Genomic DNA, 25,575 nt, shown 5'->3' with positions numbered 1-25,575 from the left:
CGGGGGAGCCGCGGCCAGCCGGACCCCAGACACGTGGAGACGCTTCCGACGGCGTCCCGAGCCCGCCGCGGAGGCGTCACCGGACCGAGCGCCCGCAGAGGCTCCGCGCAGCTCAACAACGGCCTGCCGGGGCGGCGGCGACCGTCGTGGGGCGCGGAGAGCAAGCAAGCCCCCGAGCGCGTGCAGAGTGCGCCTCCTACTGCCGCGCAGGCAACCAGAGCTGGGAAGCCTCCCCATCCCTGTCGAGACTAGCACTTTGCACGTGCTCCGGCGCTTCGTGGGCAGGGAGCGGGCCCCTCCTCTCCGGCGGTTCCGGATCCACTCCGGAGCGACGGGGCGGGGCGGCGTGACTTCATCGGCGCCGCCCGCGATTGGCCCGGCGGGGCGTCACTCCAGCCACTTCCTCCTCGGCGGGCGGGCGGGGAGAGGAAAAGTTTCTTGGGGCAAGTCGGGCGCGCCGCCGTCGGGGCGCCTCTTGCAGAGCCCGCCGGGCGCCCAGCAGCCCCGCCGCCCCCGGCCATGGCCTCGCCGCCCAGCGCAGCTCTCCCCGAGCCGCCCCCGCCGCCGCCGCCGCCCCCGCCGCCCTCCTCCTCGTCCTGCGCGCCCCCCGCGCCCGCCCTCGGCGTCTCCTTCCAGCTGCAGATCGGGCTGACCCGCGAGTTCGTCCTGCGCCCCGCCGCCTCCGACCTCGCCCACGTCAAGCAGCTCGCCTGCTCCATCGTCGACCAGAAGGTAGGCCCCCCCCCGCCCCCCGCCTCGCCCCCGCCAGCCCCCCCCCTCCGCCTGGATGGAGCGGGCGCCCGAGAGCTTCTCCCCGCCACGAAAGTCGGTCGGCGCGGAGGGAGCGGGCGCGGAGGCGGCGTCGGGGGCCCCTCCCGTGGCATCTCCCGGGCTCTGCCCTGCCCTGCCCTGCCCTGCCCTTAAGAGTTGGCCTGCAGCGGGCCACAAACACGGAGCTGGACGGAACTCAGAGGTCATCTAGTCCCACCCAGAAATTCAGAGTGTCCCCTCCAGGATCGCCGTGGGTCGGCGCGCTCGCCTGCGTACCGTGTGTGCGCGTGGGGGCTTGTTTGTGCCTTGTGCGGCTTTGTCGCTGCAGATGTGCTTTTAGCATCCTGCACCTGTTCGTGTCGATGCCGCCTTTTCGCTTAGGTGTGTCCCCGTTTCAGGGGCCGTGATTTGGGGCGTCCTGCGGCCGCCTTCCGCTCCGTGGGTGTGCGCGGGGCGGGGGGGGAGCTTCCCGGGGCACGCTGTCGATTGCCAACTGACTGCAAAACACTCTTTGGTTTGCTCTTCTGCCCCTTTCCGTTTTCCCAGTGGAAACTGATAGAGGAAACCTCAGTTGTGGCAGAAGGCCAGACCGTTCTCCTCTGCACACAGCCGCAAAGTGCCCAAGAGTAGGAGCCGATAATGAAGTTGGCGTCTTCAGAGTATGGAGATCAGGCTTGCTTGAGCCCAACGTATTCCACAGGGTGTCAGGATAAAAGGGGAAGGCCTGGAGGGGGTGCAGGAGCTGCCAGATACAAACGCGTAACTAATAACAAGTAGTGGCAGGCAACAGAAGGGTTAGCGATTTTGGATTTTAAGTTCTGGGGTCCTGTGGGGCAGGAGAGGATGCCGTGCTGAACGCAGAGGGGGTGGTGAAGGATGTGGGAGGGAGGGAGGGAGGAGGAACATTTGGGGGGGGGCAGGTTACCTTTGGGGGTGGGAGGGTGGTCTCCCCTCCCCAGTACAAGAAGCTTGAAAGAGCTTCTAAGACCTCCATCCGTCCGCCCGTCTGTCTTTCCGGGCCCCTCTTTGAAGCTAGAACTTTCTTTCCCACGCGGCTGGACAAATGAATTTTCAGCCCTGCCTAGATGCGTTTTTGCAGCGGGGCTTTGTGGCCTGAGCCAAATCCATTTGCAAAGGGTGGCTCAAATGCGTTGAAAGCAGGGCTGGGCACTCCGGCTCGATCCAGCCGCCTTGACCATCATTGAGGACCAAGTGCTCTGCCTCGGGCTTCGGTGTTCGAGGAGGCGGCCGGACCGAGCCAAAGTGCCCATCCCTGAAAGTGGATTCACGGGCACATGTGGGAGTGCCTCGCACCCAAGCCTCCTTCCAAGGCGATAAGGGGAAAGGGTTATTGGGCAGCTGGACGGAGACACTTCAGATGGACGGAGGGTATTTCTCTTATGGATTCCGGAACAGGCTGAGGGCGCTCAAGACATTTGTGGGGCCTGAGCTGCAGAGGGCCCCGGTTGTAATAATCAGATCCTGAACGCCTGTGCTTTTCAAGGCTTCGTTAACATTGCCACAAATAATCCACATAACACTCCTGTAAGGTAGGCCAGACTTGCTGTTCCTCCTGTTGTGTGCGCATTTGGAGGCTGAGGCGGTGAGTAACGGGAGGTAAAGTTCCCATAATGAGCTGGCGGCCTGCCCAGCGTGGTGATCTTGCCAGCTCTCAGGAGCCCACCCAAGAAGCTTTGCAGAGGAAGGCTAGCCCGGCCTCATCCCATCTCAGAAGATAAGCAGAGTCAACCCTGGTTGGTCCTGGGACGGGAGACCACCCAAGAAGTCCTGGGTCGCTACGCAGGGGCGAGAAATGGCCAAACCTCACAATTTGAAAACCCAGGGATGCTGCCATGAGGCCGCTGTAGCCGGATGGTGCTTTCCGCCACCGGTGAGTTAGCGCCCAGGGCAGAGATCCGATCCCTCTGCTTTCTGGCTCCGGCCTCTCGTCCTTCCCTCCTCTGGACGGTCCAGAGCGCCTCGTTCTGGGCCGATAACGCCGCCGTTGTGCCGGAGGAGCGGAAGCAGGAGGCTGGTCCCCCGCTGCGGCTGTTTGCCGGGCAGGAAAGGGAAGAGGTTCCTGATTCCAAGAGGCTGAGCTGGAATCGCTGGGATGTCTCCAGGAGGGAGAAGCCGCCCAGGTCGGCTCCTTTGTGCCTGGCAGAGAGAGAGAGAGAGAGAGAGAGAGAAACTTGACACGCAGATGGCTCTCTTGCAAGCCAAGAAGAGAAGGAGAGCCTTTTGTCTGTTCCCAGCACTAGAACGGTCTCTTCTGACCTCCTTTGGAAGCCGCTGCCGGAGGGAGGGAGGGAGGGAGAGAAAACGCACGCATCTTCTCTTGACATGTTTCGATTTAACTTTACAGAAAGAGGGAGGTATCAGAAGAAGCTCCCAGTGGCCGGAGCTTATCCTGTTGTTTCCAGCCCTGAGCCTACCGGGAAGAGCAGACTATAAAAATGAATTTATTGTTATTAGGAGAATAGGTAACAAGAGGGGATGGGATGGTCCTTCCGCTGTGGAAGGACTGATCAGGATCTCCCACCTCCCAGTGTGCCTTTGCTGCCCTCACAGCAAGAAGCTTCCTTTTCTCTCGGTGGGAGCATCAAGGGTGGCGGGTCCCCAATGTGGTGTCTGGGGGTGCAGTGGGGCCCACCAACTATTTCAGAATGGGCTCAAGCCACTGAAGATCTGATGGGCTATTCTGCAGGGGGTTGGACTAGATGACCCCAGAGGTCCCTTCCAATTCTATGCTTCTATGCAGATTAAAATAATGTTATTTCAGTGGCTGCTGCCTCCACAGGGTTGGTTTTATTACCTCCCTTTCCCAAAATGGTTTAAAAATCACCCCACTTCTCCCCTTCCCTTGGGCTTCTTCTTTGTGTGTGGCTCCGGTTCTTTGTGTGTGGCCACATTTGGGGGTTGTGCCCACCACCCCATGTCTGCGTTCCCCAAAGTTTTGCAGAGCAGCTTGTGAGTGTGTGTGTGTGTAGGGAACCCGGTTTGAGCCCAGCTGGGGACAGCTGCCTGGTTAACCTTGCAGTGGAAGAGCTGGTGAGATGGAAGAGGGTGTCTCTGAGCACGCTCGGGGGATTGGGGAATGCAGCTCTGTCCTGCAGTGAGGGTATTAATGCGCTCAGAGGGAAGGGGACAGAGAGGTTGCCCTGCATTTCTGCATGTGACTTGGACAGTCCCTGAAAATTACAAGTTAAAATAATGCATCAATTGTGCAATGAGGGGGGGGAGTGCTCTTGGTCACTGTTCAGTATTTCTTTGGGAAAGAGAAGGAGGTGGAGATGCTGTTCTTTTATTTATTTTATTTATTTATTTATTTATCATACTTATATACCGCCCTCCCCGGAGGCTCAGGGGTTCTTCTAGCTCTTTTGACCATGGGTTCTTTTGACCATGGGTTCTTTTGACCATGGGTTCTTCTAGCTGCGGTCAACTCTGATAGGTCAAACGACTTGCTGATTACAAGCTAAAGTCTTTCCCAGCACTTTTAAGCAGAGGTGCTGAATGGGGGGGGGGTTGAACCTGAGACCTTAAGAACCTCTGGAGAGCCCTGTGGGATCAGACCAGTGAAGGTCCATCTAGTCCAGCATCCTATTACACATAGCAACCAACCAGCTCCCCTGGACAGCACGTCACAGGGCAGGGAGGCCAGGGTCTTCCTAAGGACATCAGGAGAGCCCTACTGGGTCAGACCAGGGAGGGCCCATCCACTCCAGCCTCCTGTCTCACCCAGGGGCCAGCCAGTTCCTCTGCAGGGTCAGCCACAGGGCAGGGAGGCCAGGGTCTTCCTAAGGACATCAGGGGAGCCCTACTGGGTCAGACCAGGGAGGGCCCATCCAGTCCAGCCTCCCGCCAGCCAGTTCTTCTGGAAGGCCAACAAGAGGGTATCCCCTCATATTGCCTCTGATTGATGCCTCTGAACATGGAGGTTCCCCTCAGTCACCATGGCTAGTAGCCACAGGTGGACTTCTCCTCTATGCATCTGTCTATTCCCCTTTTCAAGCTCTCTATGCCTGTGGCCCTGCAGCAAAGTCCACATTTTAGTCCCTTTCTGTGTTGAGTAGCATTTCCCTTTGTTTATCCCGAACCCACTGCCCATGGGCTCTATTGGATGCCCCTGACTTCTAGCACTTTTCAAGAAGAAGAGAAATTTCCCTTTGACAGCTCCCTCCACCTCGTGCCTAACTTTTCAATGTGCCTGGCCCCTGAATACTTGTTGTTTACCTGGAAGATCTTGCAGTTTGTCACATCTTAAATTGTCACATCTTAAAAATGAGCCTCTTGTGGCGCAGAGTGGTAAGGCAGCGACATGCTATCTGAAGCTCTGCCCATGAGGCTGGGAGTTCAATCCCAGCAGCCGGCTCAAGGTTGACTCAGCCTTCCATCCTTCCGAGGTCGGTAAAAGGAGTACCCACCTAGGTCACCGAGTCTCCCCCCTTATTAGTCTTAGCCTTATTAGACCCCCTAGGGTGGTCAATGGTAGTGACTGGGGAAGGCACTGGCAAACCACCCCGTATTGAGTCTGCCATGAAAACGCTGGAGGGCGTCACCCCAAGGGTCAGACATGACTCGGTGCTTGCACAGGGGATACCTTTACCTTTAAATTGGTGGTGGTGGGGGGGAAGAATCACGGTTAACCGCAGTATGTGGAACCTCCATGTTGAGAGGCAGTATATCTCTGAAGAACAGAGGCTCTCAATGAACACAGGTGGCCCTTGATTTCATGCCCTACCTATTAAATTTCGAGGCACCTCTGCTTGTGAGCAGGTCAGTGCATGAGAGGAAGGTGCCTGGTTTGCCTCCCACAAGGCCATTTTTATGTTCTGTGCCAGGGCTCTAGAGCAGGGGTGGGCAAACTGTGGCCCTTCAGATGTCCATGGACTACAATGTCCATGAGCCCCTGCCGGCAGGCAGGGGCTCATGGGCATTGTAGCCCATGGACACCTGGAGGGCCACAGTTTGCCCACCCCTGCTCTAGAGTGTCTGCTCTGGGTGTCCCCAACCTTTTAGTGCCTGGAGACGCCTTTGGGCTTCTCCCCCTTCCCCTTGGGGAGCCCTTTGCTCCTCATCGGGCTGCCCAGGTACTTGTGACCCCCACCCTTTATACTCCCGCCTAAAAGAGACGGGTTTCCTGCCAAGTTTCTAAACATTGCTTTGCTACGCCTGAGTCCTTTTGTATTAGAGGATGTGAAATGGGGCGTATTTCTTTGCAAAAAAACATTTGCCAAACTGTGTTTGTGTACTCAGGTTGCCGCGCCGTTCCATAAAAGTGAAAGAACAATAAAACGACACAAAACCCCAAAACCGGTTAACCCAACGGCAGCGCAAGCTCGTCAGTAAATAATACAAAGGGACCAGCGGGGGGAGGGGAGGGGTGGTAAAAGGAGGCATCCCCGAGGTTTTTGAGTTTCTGGGTCTCTCTGGGATTCAGAAAGAGGGTTATGGGTGCTGCCTCAAAATGGCTGACAAGGGAGGCGGAGTCACGCCCACGCCTATAGGAAGTCTTAATGCAGGGAAGAGGGGTGACTGGAAAATGGGGGGGGGGTTTTAAAACCAATGCTGGGGGCAGCTGACTCCAAAGCCCCTTTTCGAAAATCTGCTCCACCAGTGAGCTCTCCTGAGCCCCCCCAGACGCTTCTCCACCCACCTGGCTCCACTTTTCTGAGAACACCAGGTATGGCGTTGGGGGGACCCTGACGTGAAGACTAATAAGGAGGGAGACTCGGTGACCTAGTTCATAGCTGATGTAGTTGCACAGGGGGAGGCATGATGTTCGCCCCCCCTCTCCACAAGCACACACACACACAGCCCCAGGGGCAGGCATGTGGGTTTCATGGCGGGGGGGCGCGGTGGGTGTGGGGAAGCGCGTCTCTCCCCGGAGTTGCCTGGTTCTGCCGGCCCTGCTGCTGTTCCCCGGGAGGCTGAGTCACCGGCAGCTCCTTCTCCCAGGCCTAGCTGAGCCTCCTGGAGTTTATGGCCTCCGATTATGAATCCATTTCCTGCCCGTCTGCATCACTTTGGGGAGCCGGTGGGTGGAGAAGGGAGGGTGAGGTTAACTCCTGCCTCGCTGGCCGCAGGTGCCAGGGCTGGTTCAGTCAAGCTCATGTGCTGGCCTCGTGAACCCTGTGGCCAAAACAGAGCCTCCATGTGCAAAGGCAGTGTACCTATCTGGGCATCGGTAACTTAGGTGGAGGTTTTTGCTTTCACACTTTGCCTGTGAGTTTCTGGGGAAAGGCATGCTGAGGAAGGAGGACACGTGTGGGTCAAATCCTATTCTTCCGGTGTCTTTGTTCCCTTTGGGCTGATAGATGGTGCTACCCTAACTCTTGAGGCCTGGGACGCCAGCCTGATTGGGACTCAGACCTGTGGCTTTAATTCCTTCTGCCAAATTCAGAAATGTGCACTTTCTAGCCGTTTGCATTAACAAACCAATCCTGTGCGGAGCGATGCCTGTTTAGCCTCATAGGCTTCCCCGGGCTTGGAGCAAAGCAACTCTGCAGAGAACTTCCCCGTCACTCGATGGATGGGTGAGGGGGCCGCTGTGGGAGAGTGGACTGAGACCTGGGTTCGAGTGCCGTGCAACTAACTGGCCAACTGGAGGCCTGGCCTGTTGGAGACCGATCCTTTGAAATGTTGGAAACTTTATGGTCTGTGGCCGTATAAATAAACTTGGCTTGACTAGAATGCTGCTATGTAGAGAGTCTGCCGGTGGGGAATATCATTTTGAAGGATGCTTTTCCTCTTCTGCACGCGAGGGAGGGATGCTTCTTAAGTGGAGGGGGGCATCAACTGAGCGTGGAAATGGGGCCACTGCGGGTGGGCAGGCACTTGTGAATTCCCCGCATTCGGCTGGGGTTGGGCTGGATGGCCCTGGAGGTCCCTTCCAACTCTAGGATTCTACATGGCAGCCACCCTTTGAGCGTTCATGCTAAGAATGAAATACACTTTGCCCGCCTCCAAATGTTCCCCCTGGCCAGCTCTGCAGACTGGATCCCATAGCTAACTGAATAAGTGGGAGTTCATTCTTTCGGCAACCACACAGCTTTCTCCCCGGACACTGGGCAAGACAGCTCTCCTTGTCAGCTGGCCTGCTTTCTTCAGTTTAGGATTCCACAAACAGTCTTTTCTTCCTGGGGCTTCCCCTGTACCTGTCCGCCATAACACAAGTGGCCCAGGGGAATCCCCAGGTGGTCCCCCTGCTCCCCCCCCCAGGATGTCTCTGCCCCTCTGCGGAAGGGGGGGGGCGGGGTCCGTGTGCACAGGGCCTCCCCACAGCCGCCGGATATCTTCTTGAATTAATCTCAACTGAGATGGTTTAATTTTGGGGCGGGGTCTTTTATTTTTAATTATTTTTTTTTGGGTCTTCGCAGTGCTTTCTTCCTGAAGGGACGTTGAAAATCTAATGGGTTTCCCAGGAAGCTTAGCTTTGTAGAATTGAGTTGCGTGTCTCTTGAGTGATAGCATGAATTTCCGGCAAGGGATGTGGATTTTCATTGGGGATGTTCCCCTCTTTGGGGAGCAGCTGTGCTCCGAACTTAGAAGCAGTTTCATGAACGTTGGAGCATGATGGCTTTCCAACAAAGGCCTAGGATTTACAGCAGGGGTAGTCAAACTGTGGCCCTCCAGATGTCCATGGACTATAATTCCCAGGAGCCCCTGCCAGCGAATGCTGGCAGGGGCTCCTGGGAATTGTAGTCCATGGACATCTGGAGGGCCGCAGTTTGACTACCTCTGATTTACAGTATGATGAAGTAACAGATTCACTGCCCCGCGGAGCTTACACTGAATTTTTGCCAGTGAGGAGGGGCATGCAAGGGAGGTGCAGACCGTCAACTGGCATGCTGCTGCTTCCCATACCGTTGAGGACATGGGCAGGAGAGTTTCCATTGGACAGGAGGTGTAGGTCGAATATTGAGATGCAACTATGGGCTGCACGCATATTTTCACGCATAGTTTATACATACAAAGTGGATTTTTCTATTTCAGGCTTTTTCCCCCTTCACATTCCTTGCTAGCCTGTCCTGTTCCTTCCGGAGCGTGTGGCCGTGTTCCCTGTTCTAAATGTCTCTTGCGCCCACTAGTGGCCGATTCTTTATCACACAGGTTTGTGTCCAGCGTGTTTAAACCAAATACCATTTCCACACAAGGAATTTTTTGCCTCACAGCCCCCTAATGTTGCTGGCTTATGGAGCCCCGTCCGAATGACGTCAACAACATTCGGAGGTTGTTTTGCGATGCGGCCATTTTTAAAGCACGATGTGGTGAATCCAGGACAGTGGATTTACCACCTTCTGTTGCGTGTCCCAAGGGTGAGCAAGTCCCCAGCAGCTAGGGTTAGGAACACATGGAGGGGAAATGCGCTATAGTCTCTTGAGCGCCATCCCACCCTCTCTGCTTGCTCACCATATCTTGTTCAGCCGCCATCTTTATCTAAGTAACTGTCACCGCCGTGTCTGTCTTGCCGCCCAAGCCGTCAAACTCCCATCCCTTCTGCTCCTCTTCTCATCCTCAGCCCAACCCACCCCGCTGGTCCATGTGCCTAACACTCAGCTTTCCCTACTTGCCTTGGCCACTTCCTCCACAATCACTTCTGAAGCATGGACGCTGCTGGCGGCACTGCCACTTCCCCTATATGCACACAAGCTTTCCCACGAGGGGGGTGAGTGTGCGCGGGGCAGCGAGGCCTCGCAGGGAAGCATGTGTGCGTGTGCAGGAGGTGAAGCAGCGGCAGCGGTGCCCATGCTGCAGAAGTGTTCATGGAGGAAGGGGACCAAGGGGAGTGGGAAGGCTGAGTGGCAGGTGCAAAACCAGCGGGGTGAGGTGGGTTGGGGATGAGTAGAGGAGCAGGAGGGACGGGGGTTTGACAGCTTGGGCCTCTCTTGCCCTGCTGTATTTTTTGTGTATGTGGTTTGTCTTGTGTGGCAATGCATCTTCATTGCCACACATAGCTTTCAGTTTTGTTTTGTTTTTTAATTTCACTCGGGGGAACTTTGAAGGCACCCAAACCGCTGATTGGTTGCCCCTGTTGATTGACAGCCTGAGGAGCAGTGACTAAAAGAGCGCATTCTCTTACCAGTGAGAAGGGGGAAACGCGAGATGCCGTGGCGGAGTGCGGAGGAAAGAAATTTATTACCACACATTTACGGGTAGGAGACACGATTTTGCCCCACGTGCGGAAGTGGTTAAAGGATTTTCGTTTGGGCAAAAACTGGTGTAATATTGAACTGGTCACCAGAGGGAGCAAATCACATGTGGTGCAGGAAGAAATGCCTGAAGAAAGAGGAGCTTACAAGCAAGGAAAATAAGAACAAAGAAAAACCCAGTTGCAAAGTGCATTAAAACTGCACAGTATTCAGTATGTCTGAAAGCACAATCCTGTGTTGGCTTCCTCAGGAGCATCCATGTTGAATCAGGCACGCCTCACTCTTGACTGCGTTGTTGAGATTTCTGGGTTGCCTCATTCCATCCGTTCCAGCATCCTGTTGCCAGTGGCCGCTGGTCCGATACCTCTGGGAAGCTCACAAACACGGTGTGTTTTTTTGGGCTCAGCACTTTGTCTGCTGGGGATAGATTGCTTCTGTCCATGGAGGCTCTATGCCTAGTAGCCTCGAGTGGCGGTTGTCGATGCATGGGCAAAAGAAGTCCACTTTTTCCCATGTCGGTGGCTGTTGCTGCAATAGGGGAAATATCTGGTGATTTGGGAGTGGAGTTTGTAAGGGTGGAGTTTAGGGAAGTGCAGGATCTTGGGAGGGTGTAAAGGTAAAGGTAAAGGTATCCCCTGTGCAAGCACCGAATCATGTCTGACCCTTGGGGTGACACCCTCTAGCGTTTTCATGGCAGACTCAATACGGGGTGGGTTGCCAGTGCCTTCCCCAGTCATTACCGTTTACCCCCCAGCAAGCTGGGTACTCATTTTACCCACCTCGGAAGGAAGGAAGGCTGAGTCAACCCTGAGCCAGCTGCTGGGATCGAACTCCCAGCCTCATGGGCAAAGCTTTCAGGCGGCTGCCTTACCACTCCGCGCCACAAGAGGCTCTAATGTCATGCAATCTTCATTTTTCCTCTGGGAGAAGAGGAATAAGTGTTTAAAATAGATCCATAATAAGTGATTTATATAGTCTGTCCGTAGCCTTTAGATTAGATGTCATTCCAGGAGACCTCCAGCCGCCACCTGGAGGTTGACCGCCATGTGCGGCCGGTTCTGCTGAGGACAATGTTTTTGCACTTGCATTAATTCTTGAGAAATAAAGAGCTGTCTCCTTTTAACACGTACTGAATATAAAAGACTCCGTTGGCAGCAGGAAGGAAGGAAGGAAGGAAGGGAGAGGTCGGAGGTCAGCTGGAACCCATGAATGTCCCTGCTGCCGCCGGTTAAAAATAACAGTCTGGATTTGCATAGCAGCTGCTCAGAGCCAGAAAGCTCGGGAGGGCGAGATCCATCCCCTGCATAAAGTTTCTTGAAAAAAAGAAGGGGGGGGGGACTCTCTCTTCAAATGCAGGTGTTCCTTGGCTGATGGGCTGCATGCTTGGGCTGTGCCGCTTCTGCATGCTGCGCCGTCCGTTTGAGGTCAGGAAGCCACCCGCCTGCAAAAGGGATTTTCATCGCTGCTTTAGAAGCATTCACATGTGACCGAGGTTGGAGGTTTTGCTCGGCAGAAGAGCGAAGTCTTTGAACTGGGGTTTCCGCCAAGCCAGGCCCAGCCTCTCTGCCTGCTGTGAAGTTTGTAGCAGGGGTAGTCAAACTGCGGCCCTCCAGATGTCCATGGACTACAATTCCCAGGAGCCCCCTGCCAGCGAACGCTGGCAGGGGGCTCCTGGGAATTGTAGTCCATGGACATCTGGAGGGCCGCAGTTCGACTACCCCTGGTTTGTAGCATGCCAAATTGGTTGGTTACGACAAACGTAACCTTCCAGTTTCTTCCAGTTTCCGGGATTCTTTGGGTTGCGGGAAGGGGATCGAATGGCTACTGGCGACCGGGTCGGTGTCTTTCGGCAGGTCTAGCATATGGCTCCCGAGCGGACTCTTATTGGTTTATTTATCTTATATCCATTTGGTGCCTCTTAATAATTGTGAAACAGCCTTGGGGGACGGACGGTCTGGCCTCTCCAGGGCCAATCTCGGTGCAGCCAGCTGCATGCTGATTGGCCCTGCCCCTGCAGCTCCCACCCTCCCTCACCAAGCCCTCACCTCTTGCCTCACAGATGTGCCTGGCTGTTAGAGCCAGGTACGTCTGTGACTCTGCCGTTCCACTTGCAGGGCCCCAGGTGAGAAACCCAGCCACGAGGGCAAGGGGGGGGACGCTTCCCAAAGGCCTGGAAAACACACCTGGGGCTTGAACTTGATCTGGAACGCAACTGGCAGCCAGTGCTGCTGCCTCAGCACCAGCTGAATATGGGCCCTCCAAGATATTCCCGTGAGGACCCTACCAGCTGCAATTTCTGGGTCAAGTTCAAGGGCAGACCCATGTAGAGCAAAGTACAGAAGTCCAGCCAGGAGTTGACCATTGCATGGATCTTCGTGGCCAAATATTTTGGGGCAATAGTAGTCTTGGTTGGTGCAGACGGAAAAACACCGTTTGGGCTACTTTGGTGATCTGCATCTCCGTAGATAAGGATTTTGTGTGCTGGGTTTATTTGTTGTGCATTTCCTCTCCTCCCTGGTGACCATTGATATGTAGCTACCTGTCCTTTTCTTTGTTATGAAAACTCTGGGGTTTTCCACGCCCTCTAGTGGTCGATTCAGTATTTCATGGATTTATGTCTTATATAAAACATAGCAGTTTAAATATGAGGGGAGATAAGCTGGACATAAATGACGTAATATTGAATTCACTGCTGGAGTAAGCAAAACATGTGCAGAACTTGGAGAGACCCCCCCCCTTAAAAAAAAAGCAAAATGAACACGCAAGCAAGGAAAATGAAAATGTGGGAAAGCTCTGCGGCTCTGTTACCTGATGTTAATAGCCTCCAAGCTGCATTAGAGTTAATTGAACCATGCCGAAGCCTGTTGAAGTGCATGATGGGCACTTATTTCCTTTAACGGCTGGGAGATGGCACTAGTCTTTTAACTTCATGCCAAGGAAAATTCTCTGCATTAGTAAAGAAAAAGGTCAAACTCTTTGTGCATACAAAGCCTGCATTGTACCAAGTCTGTTAAGAGATGGGGCAACTGAGGCAGCATGCTGGGGGGCTGCTGCTTGGACAGTGGTCCTTGCAATGTCTGTCCCTTCCTCTGCAGTTTCCAGAGTGTGGCTTCTATGGTCTTTATGACAAGATCCTGCTGTTCAGACATGACCCCTCATCCATCAACATCCTACAGTTGGTCCGAGCGGCCAGCGACATCCAAGAGGGAGACCTGGTGGAAGTTGTCCTCTCGGGTAAGCAAACTAGGGGGGCATCTGGGAGGGGGAGCTCAGCCCCGGAGCTTGGACAAGGTCCCTTGTTCAGGTTTCTTGCAGTGGTTTGGCCTCCTTGAGGGCTTGCGGGCTGGTAGAGAAGCCCCCGGTTGTCCAAGTCGGAGCCCTGACCCACCGTAGAGGAGTTTGGGGCCCAGGAGGTGGAATCCCAAGGGTGAGTCCGTGGTGGCTCGTGGCCTGAGGCAGTGACCTCAGATGGGTCAGATAATCCTGAGGGATATTGGGATCTGTGGGGGATGGCAGAAACCAAACGAGAGATCATTCAGCTGGCTGCATGGAGACTGTAGGGGGTGGTGTTTTGGAGGGTGAGGTTTGTGGAGGGGAGGAACATCAGTGGGGTTTAACACCATAGGGCAGGGGTAATCAAACTGCGGCCCTCCAGATGTCCATGGACTACAATTCCCAAAAGCCCCTGCCAGCATTCGCTGGCAGGGGCTTTTGGGAATTGTAGTCCATGGACATCTGGAGGGCCGCAGTTTGATTACCCCTGCCATAGGGTGTTTTCACACACACTAGATCAGGGGTGGCCAAACTGTGGCTTTCCATCATTCCTGTGATCCCTTGCCACTGCTACTCTCTTGTCTGAAGATCAGTTGTCATTCCAGGAGGGCTCCAGCCGCCACCTGGAGTTGGCAACCCATTTCAGGACACCAGGCAGCTTACGGAACACATTTGAATGACCCATAATCTTGTATAAAAAGTTGGACTGACTTTTCTCAATATCTCTGTTCAGGCCTCTAATCCAGATGGGACAACCTCAAATTAATTGCGAGGTTACTTTGGCGTTAAGTACTTGGATAGCAACTGGAATATACTGGTTGCCCTGACTAAAGTGAAATCATGCAGTGGCTGAGATACTAGCAAGAGAGGCATTGATCGCCATGTTTTTATGGGATGACCATGAACAATTTTGATGGAAGTGAATTCCACAATATTTGACCTGTTCTAAATCTTGTCCATTTACTGACCTGTGCATTTTCTGTGCTTTTGCAAAGTCTATGATCTTACATTTGTTGGAATTGAGTTCTAACTTATTGAGCATGCAACATTCATGTAGCATCTTTAGTAGTCTTTTTAGTCCTATGCAGTACAGGAGAGAATCACTGTGTTGTCAATGTAGAGGAGTATTGGTACTCTATTAGGCCTATTATGCATGGCTGTTGAAACGGTGGCATGGAGAACGCGGAGGAGGAAGAAGTGAAGCTAACCATTTACGCACGGGACGGAACGCAACGGCGGCAAAACCCAGAGTATCCAATTATGAACGCAGCTACTCCGGAGCCGCTTCTGGTTGTGCCCTGGTCTTGGGAAGCTCCACTTTCTTCCGCATCTCGCTAACGCGGCTTTTTCGGCGGCATACGTTGACTCTGCGCCTGGTTGCCGCCTGCAGCGTGCATAATTGGTGATTTTAGCCACTGTCATTCCACTCCAAATGCGGCCCTTCCACTCCGTGCATAATGGGCCTTAGTGGCAACTGATGGGGCATGACCATCAGTTGAAAGCCAAGTGGTGGCAGCCCTACTTCACACCCTTGTGGGTGGAAATCTTGTCTATCAATTTCCCATCCCTAGTATGCTTGATTGGACAGGGAGTTGTATTCGAAGAGCTAGGAGATGCTGATTGATCTGCAGTTTCCACCATGGGAGGGCTCTTGGGACAGAGTCAAAGGCCCCCTTTAGTTCCCCTTTAGAAATGGGTCAAAGCCTCCTAGCAACTAAAGCTTGGATTATGGCATTCAGATTTTGGTTAAGGGTTCACTTTAATAGTCTCTCAGTATGTGCTGAGTTGGCAACCCAATCAGGGGCCTCTGAGGCTGAGACTTTTATAAAGTGGTTTGCCTGAAGGGGTCGTGGGAATCCAGGTTGGAAGCCTGGGAGGGAAGCCATGAAGAAGCTAGGAAACTGCAAGGTCTTGCTCACAGACACCATCACTCCTCCCATAATATTTCCCATTGGGGAAAGCTGGGCAACAAAGAAAGCTGACGGGGGGAAAGTAGATTCTTTTGACATGTGCTGCTAGAAGAGCGTTTTCCCAATACAGGGGGCTGCCAAGAAGCCACATCAATGGGTTCTAGATGAAATCAACTGAGAAGCAAGAAAAAATTCACTCAAAAACATGAATTAAGAACCCAAAGGTTGCAGAAATCAAAATGTAAGGTGCCTAATGATTCAGATTCTCCACATAAAAAGTTTAAAACGGTCAGTTAGATGAAAAATACACATGTTTATTACAAAAGGATTGAAAACAATTATAGGCCTCTGATAAGGCTGTCTTTGGGGCCTATAATTGTGATAAACACATGTATTTGTCATGTAATTGATTATTTTTAAACTTTTTATGTGGAGAATCATTAGGCCCTTATGTTTTGATTTCTATAACCTTTGCATTCTTTATTCTTGGTCTATTCCAGCTAAAATGACCCAGTGGAGACCAGGCTATGGGAGTTTCCATTGTGAGAAAAGATTCGCTGGAAGCGACAATTGTGCTAGGAGAAGTAGAAAGTAGCGGAAAAGAGGAAGACTCAACAAGAAATGGGGGGGGGGGGACCCTGCCTGTTAGCAAACTTCAGCATGGCTATCAATGACAGGACATTTTGGGGGCCACCACTGACAAGGTCTCCGTAAGTTGGAAGCAACTTGAAGGCACTTGAAACAAACTCTGTGGTAGTTTGTCCCATGGATGCCCCTCGTATTAACTCCTGTGCGAGGGTCATGGTGTACCTTGAGTTGGGGGTGACCCACCGGAACCCACTTTAGAACAGCAGTGCCTGGCACGACCTCCTAACGAAACAGCCGTGGAGAAGGGTGCCTCTGAGCAAGTGCAGAATGCCTCCTTTTCCACTGCACTGGAGCCCACGTACAAAGTTCTGGCCGAGGTGCCCTCTGTCCTACCAGCAGGCAGCGCCGGTGCGATTAGGTGAGCAAACAGGGTACCTGCTTAGCTTTCTGGCTGCGGAGGGATTGGAACCCAGGCCTGGCTTGCACGGCTCACCCCTGCCTCCCTTCCCTTAGCTTCTGCCACGTTTGAGGACTTCCAGATCCGCCCGCATGCCCTCAACGTGCACTCCTACCGGGCTCCGGCCTTCTGCGACCACTGCGGAGAGATGCTGTTCGGCCTGGTTCGCCAGGGACTCAAGTGTGACGGTAAGAGCCACAGCAGTCGGGCAGTTGCATATGTGAGTCTTCAGGAGAAGGTGGAAAGAAAGGGAGAAAACCTCTTCTAAGAATATGCCCGGGGAATGAGGAGAAATCAAGCATTATTCCTCTTTCATGTTTGCCCTTTTTTTGAGCCTGCAGCCACCTTTGGAATTCTGACGCAGTGAGGTAGGGCAGGGGTAGTCAACCTGTGGCCCTCCAGATGTTCACGGACTACAATTCCCATGACCCCCTGCCAGCAAACGCTGGCAGGGGCTCATGGGAATTGTAGTCCGTGAACATCTGGAGGGCCACAGGTTGACTACCCCTGAGGTAGGGTACAGCTACAAAATGGCTGCCCCAGGAGGGGAGGTTCACCACAAAATGGTGGTTACCACTTCTCTTCGGTCACTCAGAGAAGATTCTTGTCCTGTAGTGGCAGCAGCTGCAAAAGTGACCTGTTAAACAATCTGCAGAGTCAATCAAATCTCTGATGGCCAATCAAAAAGTCTTGCTGGCCAAAAGCCCCACCAGGTGAGCACCAGAAAAACAGGTGGTGGGCGCCCTGTTGAGGACGTCTGCTCATATTTTCTAGCATTTCTGTGCATCCAGCAGGGCTAGAAATGTGCTCCTTTATTTTTGAAAGGGAGTTGAGATGCTTGGGAGACTAATATCTGTGTTCTATGAGAGATGTCCCTCTCCTCTGCCTTACTTATGGTCTCCAGTCTCTGGTTGCTACTGCTACTGCTTGTTGAATTTTGATCATTAACACTACTGACCCTGGGGGACAGATGCTAAACAAATTTTAGTGGAATATCCATTTTTAAAATCCAGTTTGTCCACCTGTGCCTTCAGGATCGGGGTTAAGGGAGAGAAGCTCTCGATTTCAGATGAAATAATTACAGCTAATACGTTTTCCTCGCTATCCAAGACCTCATGAATGGCAAACAAATTGGCTAGACTGTGGGCAGATGCTTACACACAAAATCCTTGCACTTTGGAAGCTAGCAGTCCAGGGAGAAGGTGAGGCTAGGCTCGGACGCATCTCTTGATAGGGATATTGGGTTAAGATAGAAGAGTTTTGCCCAGGAACAGAGGTGTGATATTGAGCGCTGTAAATAAATCTTGTAGGGAGTGTATTGCAAAATTTTTTTAGCTTATAGTTATTCGACCAGTTCACATTCAGGTTACAGTCAAAAGAAAAGAGAGAAGCCTAATCTAAAGGGTGCTTTCCCTGCTCCCAAATGGCCAGCTTGCCCTGTGTGGGGGAGTTGGAGGGCATTTCTTTACAGACTGTAGTGACAGGCATCTCCATGGAAGGCCATGTGTGGTGAGGGTGGGAGAGAGAGAGGAGGGGGACAGAGGTCAACAACAGCGTCCAGATTAAGACAAAGAGAATAGCATCTGTCCATTCTTAGAGTGATGTAGCGCCCTCCCATGTCCAGGCGTGCTGAGTCACTCCCTTGTAGTCTTTACCCTCCTGCCGTTATTTTAGTCCCTCGTGAAAGGCCGGATTTTGTCCTTTTCACCTTCAAAGCCCTGTGATTTTTCTTTTATCCATCAGCACGCCCTCATCCTGTCTACGCCCCAGGGCCTGGCAGGAGGGGAACCACGTGGCCGTTTTAAGTTGTTCCCAGGCCTGATGCTTTATTGATTGCTGATGGAATGCGATGTGCCTAATGGGCTGCTGGTGCTCTGGGTTTGCATGTGCAAAAGGGAAAGTTTAAAAACAAAAAGAGAAACCGGAAGGTTAAGGCAGGGGTAGTCAAACTGCGGCCCTCCAGATGTCCATGGACTACAATTCCCAGGAGCCCCTGCCAGCGAATGCTGGCAGGGGCTTCTGGGAATTGTAGTCCATGGACATCTGGAGGGCCGCAGTTTGACTACCCCTGGGTTAAATTATAGCTGAACTTTGGAAACCTCCCATAGGAAGCATGCAGGCAGGGCTCTGCCCAGAGGCGTCGGCAATTCTAACATCTGCCTTTCGTTGGTTTTGTCTCCCAGGGTGTGGCCTGAACTACCACAAGCGCTGTGCCTTCCGCATCCCCAACAACTGCAGTGGTGCACGCAAGAGGCGTCTCTCCTCCACTTCGCTGGTCAACTCCCAGTCCCTCCGCCTCTCGACCTCGGAGTCCCTGTCTCTGTCCGATGACCTGGTAATGAACACCCACCCTCCCTGCTGGGGTGGGAGAGGCCATGCTCTGGAGCTCGGGTTGTGTCCAGCAGAGACTAGAAACTTGGTATCTTAAATTCAAAGTGTGTATCTGTTAAGAACAGAATCCAGGGCGGTGTTTCTCAACCTGGGGGTCGAACAACCCTTTCACAGTGGTCATGGCAGGGCGAGCAGCTTGGCCGGGGGGGTGGGGGGAGTGGGCACCATCCACACAGCAGCCTTGTGGCGTAGATCGAAATAGAGCATTCATCTGTCTGGAGCAGTGGAAAACAGCATGGTGGGACAAGAGGCAGAATTGAACTGAGAAACCCCAGAAAAAACCCCCAATTTCTGTACAATCATGAACAATGAATCTTCACGCCATTGGTCAGTTTCGATTTAATTTCTGTGAAAGAACCCTTGCATAATTTATGGTTGGGGGTCACCACAACAGGAGGAACTGTATTAGAGGGTCGCAGCATTAGAAAGGTTGAGAACCACTGATCCAGGGGCATCTTGAAGACCAACAGAGTTTGATTCAAGGTGTAAGTTGTCATGTGCACAGATACTTCCCCAGGTACCATGAAATGAAAATTACCAGGCCTCACATTATTATTTATTAGTCTTATTGGCCACCCTTTCCTGGGGAGACTAACCGATAAAACAAATATGCAAAGTAAATACCAAAACATTCAACAATAAATTTAAAAATTCTTAACCGCTCAAGTGCCCCAGATCTGACCACTGGGTCCAAACAATTCTGGCGCAGATCTTGTAACCAGACATCGGGAGCGGTGGAGAAGTAAATTAGCAGATACAAGGGGAGATCTTTGTCCTGTGAGGGCAGCTGCTGCCAAAGGGACATGTGAAAACCTACACGGCCAGTCAAATCTCCAGCGGCCAATAAGAAGCCTTGCTGGGGAAAGTCCCACCTGGCCACCCCTATTTTCTAAAATCACTCGGCAGGTGCCAGGAAAGAAATTGGTGGACACGAGGGGGCCCACGGGCCCATGTTGGGGCCCCATGCACTGGAGGATCCACCTAGGCTAGCTGGGGTTCGCGTGGATCTAAACTGCAGAATGCAATTGGAGCTCAGCCAAACGAGCTTGCTTGGCAGGACGTGGCGGGCCTCATTCCCACAGACTTCGAGGGTTTGCTCACAGCTGATCCTTCCCCTCGTTTTCCTTCCCAGAGCCGGAGCTCCGCTGAGCTCTTACCTCGCCGACTGACTTCCTCCACGTACATCGGTCGCCCCATCGAACTGGACAAGCTCTTCTTGACGAAAGTCAAAGTGCCCCATACCTTCCTCATCCACTCCTACACCCGCCCCACCGTCTGCCAGTTCTGCAAGAAACTTCTCAAGGGGCTTTTCCGCCAGGGGCTCCAATGCAAAGGTGAAGGGGGGCAGGAGGGATGCCGGGGGCAGAGGTAAAGGGGGGCAAGAGGGATGCCATGGGCGGGGGTAAATGGGGGCCGGAGGGATGCCATGGGTACTGGACCAGATCAGATTTACTGTTGTGAGACTTGAGGAACCCATGAGAATGCGGGAGGTCCTTGGAATGTGTCGGAGGCAGTGAGAATCGGAACAATTGCCTCTGCTTTTTTGGGAGGGCCAATGTGTCACAGACCCCAGAAACATGCAAGGATGAGATGAATCACGAGAGTTAAAGCCTGAAGGAATATAAATTTGCTTTGCAGAGTTCAGAATCTGGGTAATTTCATCGGGTAGCCATATTGGCCCTGCAATTAAGCCATTACAGCCCAGTAGCACTTTAGCTTAGTGAGCTTAACATCCCTGATAACCACAATGGTGTAGTTACTGACCTGGAGCCAGACATCCTGGAATGTGAAGTTAATTGGGCCTTAGGAAGTCTGAGCAACAATAAAGCTAGTGGTGGTGACAGCATTCTAATTGAACTATTCAAAATCTTAAAAGACGATGCAGTAAAAGTGCTACACTCAATATGCCAGCAAATTCGGAAAACTCAACAATGGCCACAGGATTGGAAAAGGTCAGTTTACATTCCAGTCCCAAAGAAGGGCAATGCCAAAGAATGGGAATACCAGAGCATCTTATTTATCTCTTGAGAAACGTATATGCAAGTCAAGAAGCAACAGTGAGAACTGAACATAGAATCACCGACTGGTTCAAAATTGAGAAAGGAGTTCGGCAAAGCTGTATACTGTCACCTTGCCTATTTAACTTGCATGCGGAGCACATCATGAGAAAGGCGGGATTGGAGGAGTCACAAATTGGCATCAAGATGGCAGGGAGAAATATCAACAACCTCAGATATGCAGATGATACCATTCTAATGGCAGAAAGTGAAGAGGAACTAAAGAGCCTGTTGATGCGGGTGATTGTTGTAAAATATTGTTCCTTCTGGTCAGGAAGGAAAAAATAGCCGTGAACGAGGAACAGGAGAAGAAGAGTTGGGTTTTATATGCCACTTTTCTCTACCTGAAGGAGTCTCCAAATGGTTCCAATCGCCTTCCCTTTCCTCTCCCCACAACAGACACCCTGAGAGGGGGATGAGACTGAGAAAGCCCTGATATCACTGCTCGGTCAGAACAGTTTTATCAGTGCTGTGACTAGCCGAAGGTCACCCAGCCAAGCTGGCTCTCAAAAATCATGCCCACATTCCTGGCCGCATGTACAATTTTCCGCTGCACTCTGTCCTAGGAGAGCAGCTTTTGGGGAAGAGCTAGCAAGGTCGGGAATGGTAGTGGAGTAAAAGGACTGAAGGAAGATGGGTTTGAAGTAGACAAGATAATTGTCCGTATTCTGCCCCATACCAGAACCTGCTGTTGGGTTTAAGCTTCACGCTAAGATTTGGAAATGGAGGGGGGAAAATCTCACTAATTCCGTATATCCCATGAATGGGAAATGCCCTTCAGTCCACGTAACTCTTTGTGTTCAGCTTGGAACTGATGTGTTTGGGATTTGTGGACGTGGGGAGTACAATTTGTGGGGGAACATGGGAAATTCTCCGCCTGGTGGCAGGTTTGTGCATTGCAAGCAGTTATCATGTAGTGGCATTATGCCAGTTCACGGGCAGGTGGGCATCCAGGAGAAGGACTGCTGCATGTGCAATTAGGGAACGTAACTGCCGTTGTATTTTCCCTGCCCCTCCAATTCCGTTCCAGATTGCAAATTCAACTGCCACAAGCGTTGTGCCACCCGGGTGCCCAACGATTGCCTCGGGGAGACTCAGCTGAACGGCAGCGGTGAGCAGTTGTGCTTCTTGCCAAAAAGAGGGGGGGAGGGGCACAGCCGACCGGCCCAATGTCACCCTGCCCCCTCTAGCGACTTGATGAAAAGCAGAAAGGAGAGCAGCCTCTTGAAGAGAGATTTGGGGAGGTTTTGTGACAGTTGTGGGTGGCAACAGCCACAGGGTCAGTGAGGGATGTGGACTGAGGCTGCGCCCCACCCACCTCCACTAAAGAGTGGCAAAAGGGACCGTCCCCCAGCGTTTTGCAGCAAGACCCAAAAGTTCAGGAAGCTGTGTCGGATGTGTGCAGTTTGCTGCTACGAGTTTTAAAATGATGGGGGAACGAGGACAGAAGGCACGTTGGCTCCTGGGAAGGTGGTGGGGCCCTTCCTCACATGTTCCCTGTGTTGGCTAGTTGCAGGGTTGCCCTGTCCTTTACCCCAGGGGTAGTCAACCTGTGGTCCTCCAGATGTCCATGGACTACAATTCCCAGGAGCCCCTGCCAGCATTCGCTGGCAGGGGCTCCTGGGAATTGTAGTCCATGGACATCTGGAGGACCACAGGTTGACTACCCCTGCTTTACCCTCCCGGTGACCGATTGTCTCTTACAGATGTGCCGATGGAAGACGTCAGCGATCTCAGCGAGGCCGAGAAGAACTCCCTCATGGACGAATCGGACGACTCCGGGATCATCCCCGGGTCCCACTCGGAAAACGAGCTCCGGGTGGATGAAGACCCCGATGACATCAGCAAGTCGCAGGGGTAAGGAGGGGCCTCCCTGGAGATGTGAAAGCACGGAGGAGAGGGGGGGGGGGAGAAAAAAATCAGGTAAAATACATTCCCCACCTGGAATTTCCGACAGCAAAACAGAAAATTGAGAGTACTGACCACAAGCTCCTATGGAATATTTTCTCTTTTAAATGAGTGAAAGGCTCTTAATAGCAAGGTTTGTGTAGACCCAAACGTCTCTTAAATCCATGATGCATTTCTGCACACAGAAGGGTGGCTCCAGGAGGGGAGCATGCGTCTCAACTGTTTTCCTTTTTAATTTGTGCCTCTCCCCCAATGCACCGTGACCCACAGACTCACAGGCTGGGTTACAAGTAGCATATTGCCCCTACATTGCTGGAGGGATCCTAAGAGAAGCCCTGTTGGTCCGTGGTCCCTAGAAGGGCGGGTTTTGTCCCCCTGCAGAGATCCAACCAGTGTCCTGGCAGGCGCTCTTGAAGCCCAGCCAGGGAAGCTGTGTCTATATCTCGCAAAGCCGCAGGTTAAGAGGCCCCGAAGTTACGAAAACCAACCGCAGGCCATGGTTTTGTTCAATGTGCCCAGCAGCCTGTCGAGATCAGATTGCATTCTTCTTTCCCCAGTTCCGTGGGGTACATCCCCTTGATGCGCGTGGTGCAGTCCGTCCGGCAGACGACCCGCAAATCGAGCACGGCTCTGAAGGAGGGCTGGGTCGTGCATTTCAGCAATAAGGACACCTTGGTAAGGCGTGGGGACGGCTCAGGTGCGGGGGGTTCTTTGGGCCCCTGGACCCTAAGAAAGCAGTACTGGGCTCCCTTTTGCCATGGCTGTTCCCTCCCTCTCCTCTGCTGTTAGTTGTGGAAGCTCCTTGCGGGCAGGGGATTATTTGCTTGTCATTCGACTCCACAGACAGCAGTGTGGTGCTCCCAAAACCTGCTAAGCCTTTTGAGGGTGGGTGGGTCCAGATAGGGCTTTTGCCCAACAAGGCTTCTGATTGGCTGTTGGAAATTTGATTGGCTGGGCACAGGTTGCTTTGTTGCCGGCTGCTGCCACAGCACGGGGAGCTGCACTGGGTCACGGATGTTCAGCTGCGGCAGCCATCTTGGCGCTGGCCATGACACCTGCGGCACCCCTGCTTTGGCAGCCATTTTGCCACCTCCAGCCAGGTCAGAATTTCACTGGTGCCTGGAGGCTGCGGAAGGGTTGGGTCTCGTCATGCAAGTGACGCTATTCAGCTCTTTCTCTTTGGCCAGTTCTACAATGGTCTGGGGCTCATGAGAAACTGTGCGTCCAGAAAGAGACCGGCTGTGTGATTCGTGTGTCTCCTTTCTTTTCCCTGTTTCTGTGGCCCCTTAAAACGCTTTGTTTTCCTCCCGCAGCGGAAGCGCCATTACTGGAGGCTGGATAGCAAATGCCTGACCCTCTTTCAAAACAACACCAGCAGCCGCTACTACAAGGTGCGTGTCCCCTGCTCGGAGGTGGGGCGAGCCTCAGAGGGGGAGGGGGGCAACTGGGTCGGGCCATAACAAGCCATTTCTTTGTCCGACATTGCATATTTTACTCTCCCTGCAGCTGGCTAGTTGCAAATGCATCCTTTGCAATGTCAGTCTAAGACTCACTGAGTTGCAGCTGGCAGCCAGATGCTGGAAGTGTAGCCAAGGATTGGGGCTGTGGCTAACCTGGCAAACCGGGTTTGATTCCCCACTTCTCCCAGCCGCCCGCTGGGTGACCTTGAGTTTATCAGAGCTGTGTTAGAGATGTCCTGACAAGCAGTTCTTCCAGAGCTCTCTCACCCCCACCTACCTCACAAGGTGCCTGTTGTGGGGAGCTGCTGCCAGAGTGACTCTGATGGACCGATGGTCGGATTCACTCTAAGGCAGCTGCACATGTTCATGGGAAGTCTGTCTTGGGAGGAATTAATCTTCTTTCTCTCTGCCTTTTATTCACCATCAGGAGATTCCTCTGTCAGAGATCCTGGCAGTGGGGCCCGCCCAGGACTTCTCCCTGGTCCCCTCGGGTGCCAACCCCCACTGCTTTGAAATCACCACCGCCAAAGTCACGTACTACGTTGGTGAAAACGGCCCGCCCAGCAATGGGAGCAGCCACCAGCACGGTGGAGACGGCCCGGAGAACGCCAAGTCGTGGGAGAATGCCATTCGCCAGGCCCTCATGCCTGTCATCCTTCAGGGCGCCCCCAGCGTGCAAGGGCAGACACCCCACAGTGAGTGTCCAAGAGGCAAGACCCCTTCCCCATAAGCACTCATTCACCCTACACCAGGGGTAGTCAAACTGCGGCCCTCCAGATGTCCATGGACTACAATTCCCAGGAGCCCCCTGCCAGCATTCGCTGGCAGGGGCTCCTGGGAATTGTAGTCCATGGACATCTGGAGGGCCGCAGTTTGACTACCCCTGCCCTACACTGTGCTGAGCTGGGTCTGTTCCGATTGGACAGAAGGCCTTCCATTGAGCATGCTCCGAGCACAACACTGGCCTCTAGGGGCCGGTTTGTGTATTGCATAGTACATTGCAGAGCTGGGAAAATACAGAAGAGGGCAAGGTGATGGGGGGAACAGTCTGGCGCTTTTCAGATTAGAAGAGAGATGACTAACGGGAGCATGACTGAGGCTTGTCAGATTGTATGTGTGGGGTGGAGAGGGTTGGCAAGGAGAACTCTTTCTCCCCCCCCCCCAAAGGACACGAACTCGAGGGGATCCGATGAAGCTGATGGGCAGTAGCAAAAGGAGGTACTACTTTACAGAGTCAGGGATTAAAACGTGTTGTTCACTGCTCAAGGATAGAGCCACCGCAATATACAGCTTTAAAAGGGGATTACATTGGGGGGGGGTGAGGGGTTTATTACATTTTATTTAATACCGCCCTCCCTTGTGGCTCAGGAGGCTTCATGGAAGATAAGTCTTATTAATGATGATTTGCTATGGTAGCTGAGGAGAACCTCCACGTTCAGAGGCACTAATCCTCTGAATCTTAAAGCCAAGAGGGAGCCTCAGGGGGAGGAATTGTATGAGACCAGACATTGGACTAGAAAGACTGCCGGTCTGACCCAGCAGGGCTCTTCTTTAATATTCTTACTTTTTGTCTGGGACACCAAAAGTTTGAGGGGCTCCCCCCTT

The 25,575-nt window shown here is 53.0% G+C and overlaps 1 protein-coding gene across 1 annotated transcript in view; it reads left to right on the top strand.

Moving 5' to 3' along the window:
• Positions 1 to 404: 404 nt before the first annotated feature.
• The window catches only part of PRKD2 (protein kinase D2), a 37,080-nt gene continuing 11,909 nt past the window's right edge, over positions 405 to 25,575 (top strand). The window contains exons 1-10 of the mRNA XM_077318467.1: positions 405 to 732; positions 13,022 to 13,160; positions 16,211 to 16,342; positions 18,338 to 18,489; positions 19,678 to 19,879; positions 21,633 to 21,713; positions 22,309 to 22,459; positions 23,068 to 23,185; positions 23,824 to 23,901; positions 24,398 to 24,665. Of these exons, the coding sequence (XP_077174582.1) occupies positions 520 to 732; positions 13,022 to 13,160; positions 16,211 to 16,342; positions 18,338 to 18,489; positions 19,678 to 19,879; positions 21,633 to 21,713; positions 22,309 to 22,459; positions 23,068 to 23,185; positions 23,824 to 23,901; positions 24,398 to 24,665 (1,534 nt within the window). The 5' untranslated portion in view covers positions 405 to 519. The remainder of the gene's footprint in view (positions 733 to 13,021; positions 13,161 to 16,210; positions 16,343 to 18,337; positions 18,490 to 19,677; positions 19,880 to 21,632; positions 21,714 to 22,308; positions 22,460 to 23,067; positions 23,186 to 23,823; positions 23,902 to 24,397; positions 24,666 to 25,575) is intronic.

This window comes from Paroedura picta, unplaced genomic scaffold (genome assembly GCF_049243985.1).
Source record: "Paroedura picta isolate Pp20150507F unplaced genomic scaffold, Ppicta_v3.0 Ppicta_v3_sca21, whole genome shotgun sequence".
In the NCBI taxonomy this organism is placed as follows: domain Eukaryota; kingdom Metazoa; phylum Chordata; class Lepidosauria; order Squamata; family Gekkonidae; genus Paroedura; species Paroedura picta.
Note: the sequence above shows the minus strand (reverse complement) of the source record. Positions and strands in the feature narration are given on the sequence as shown.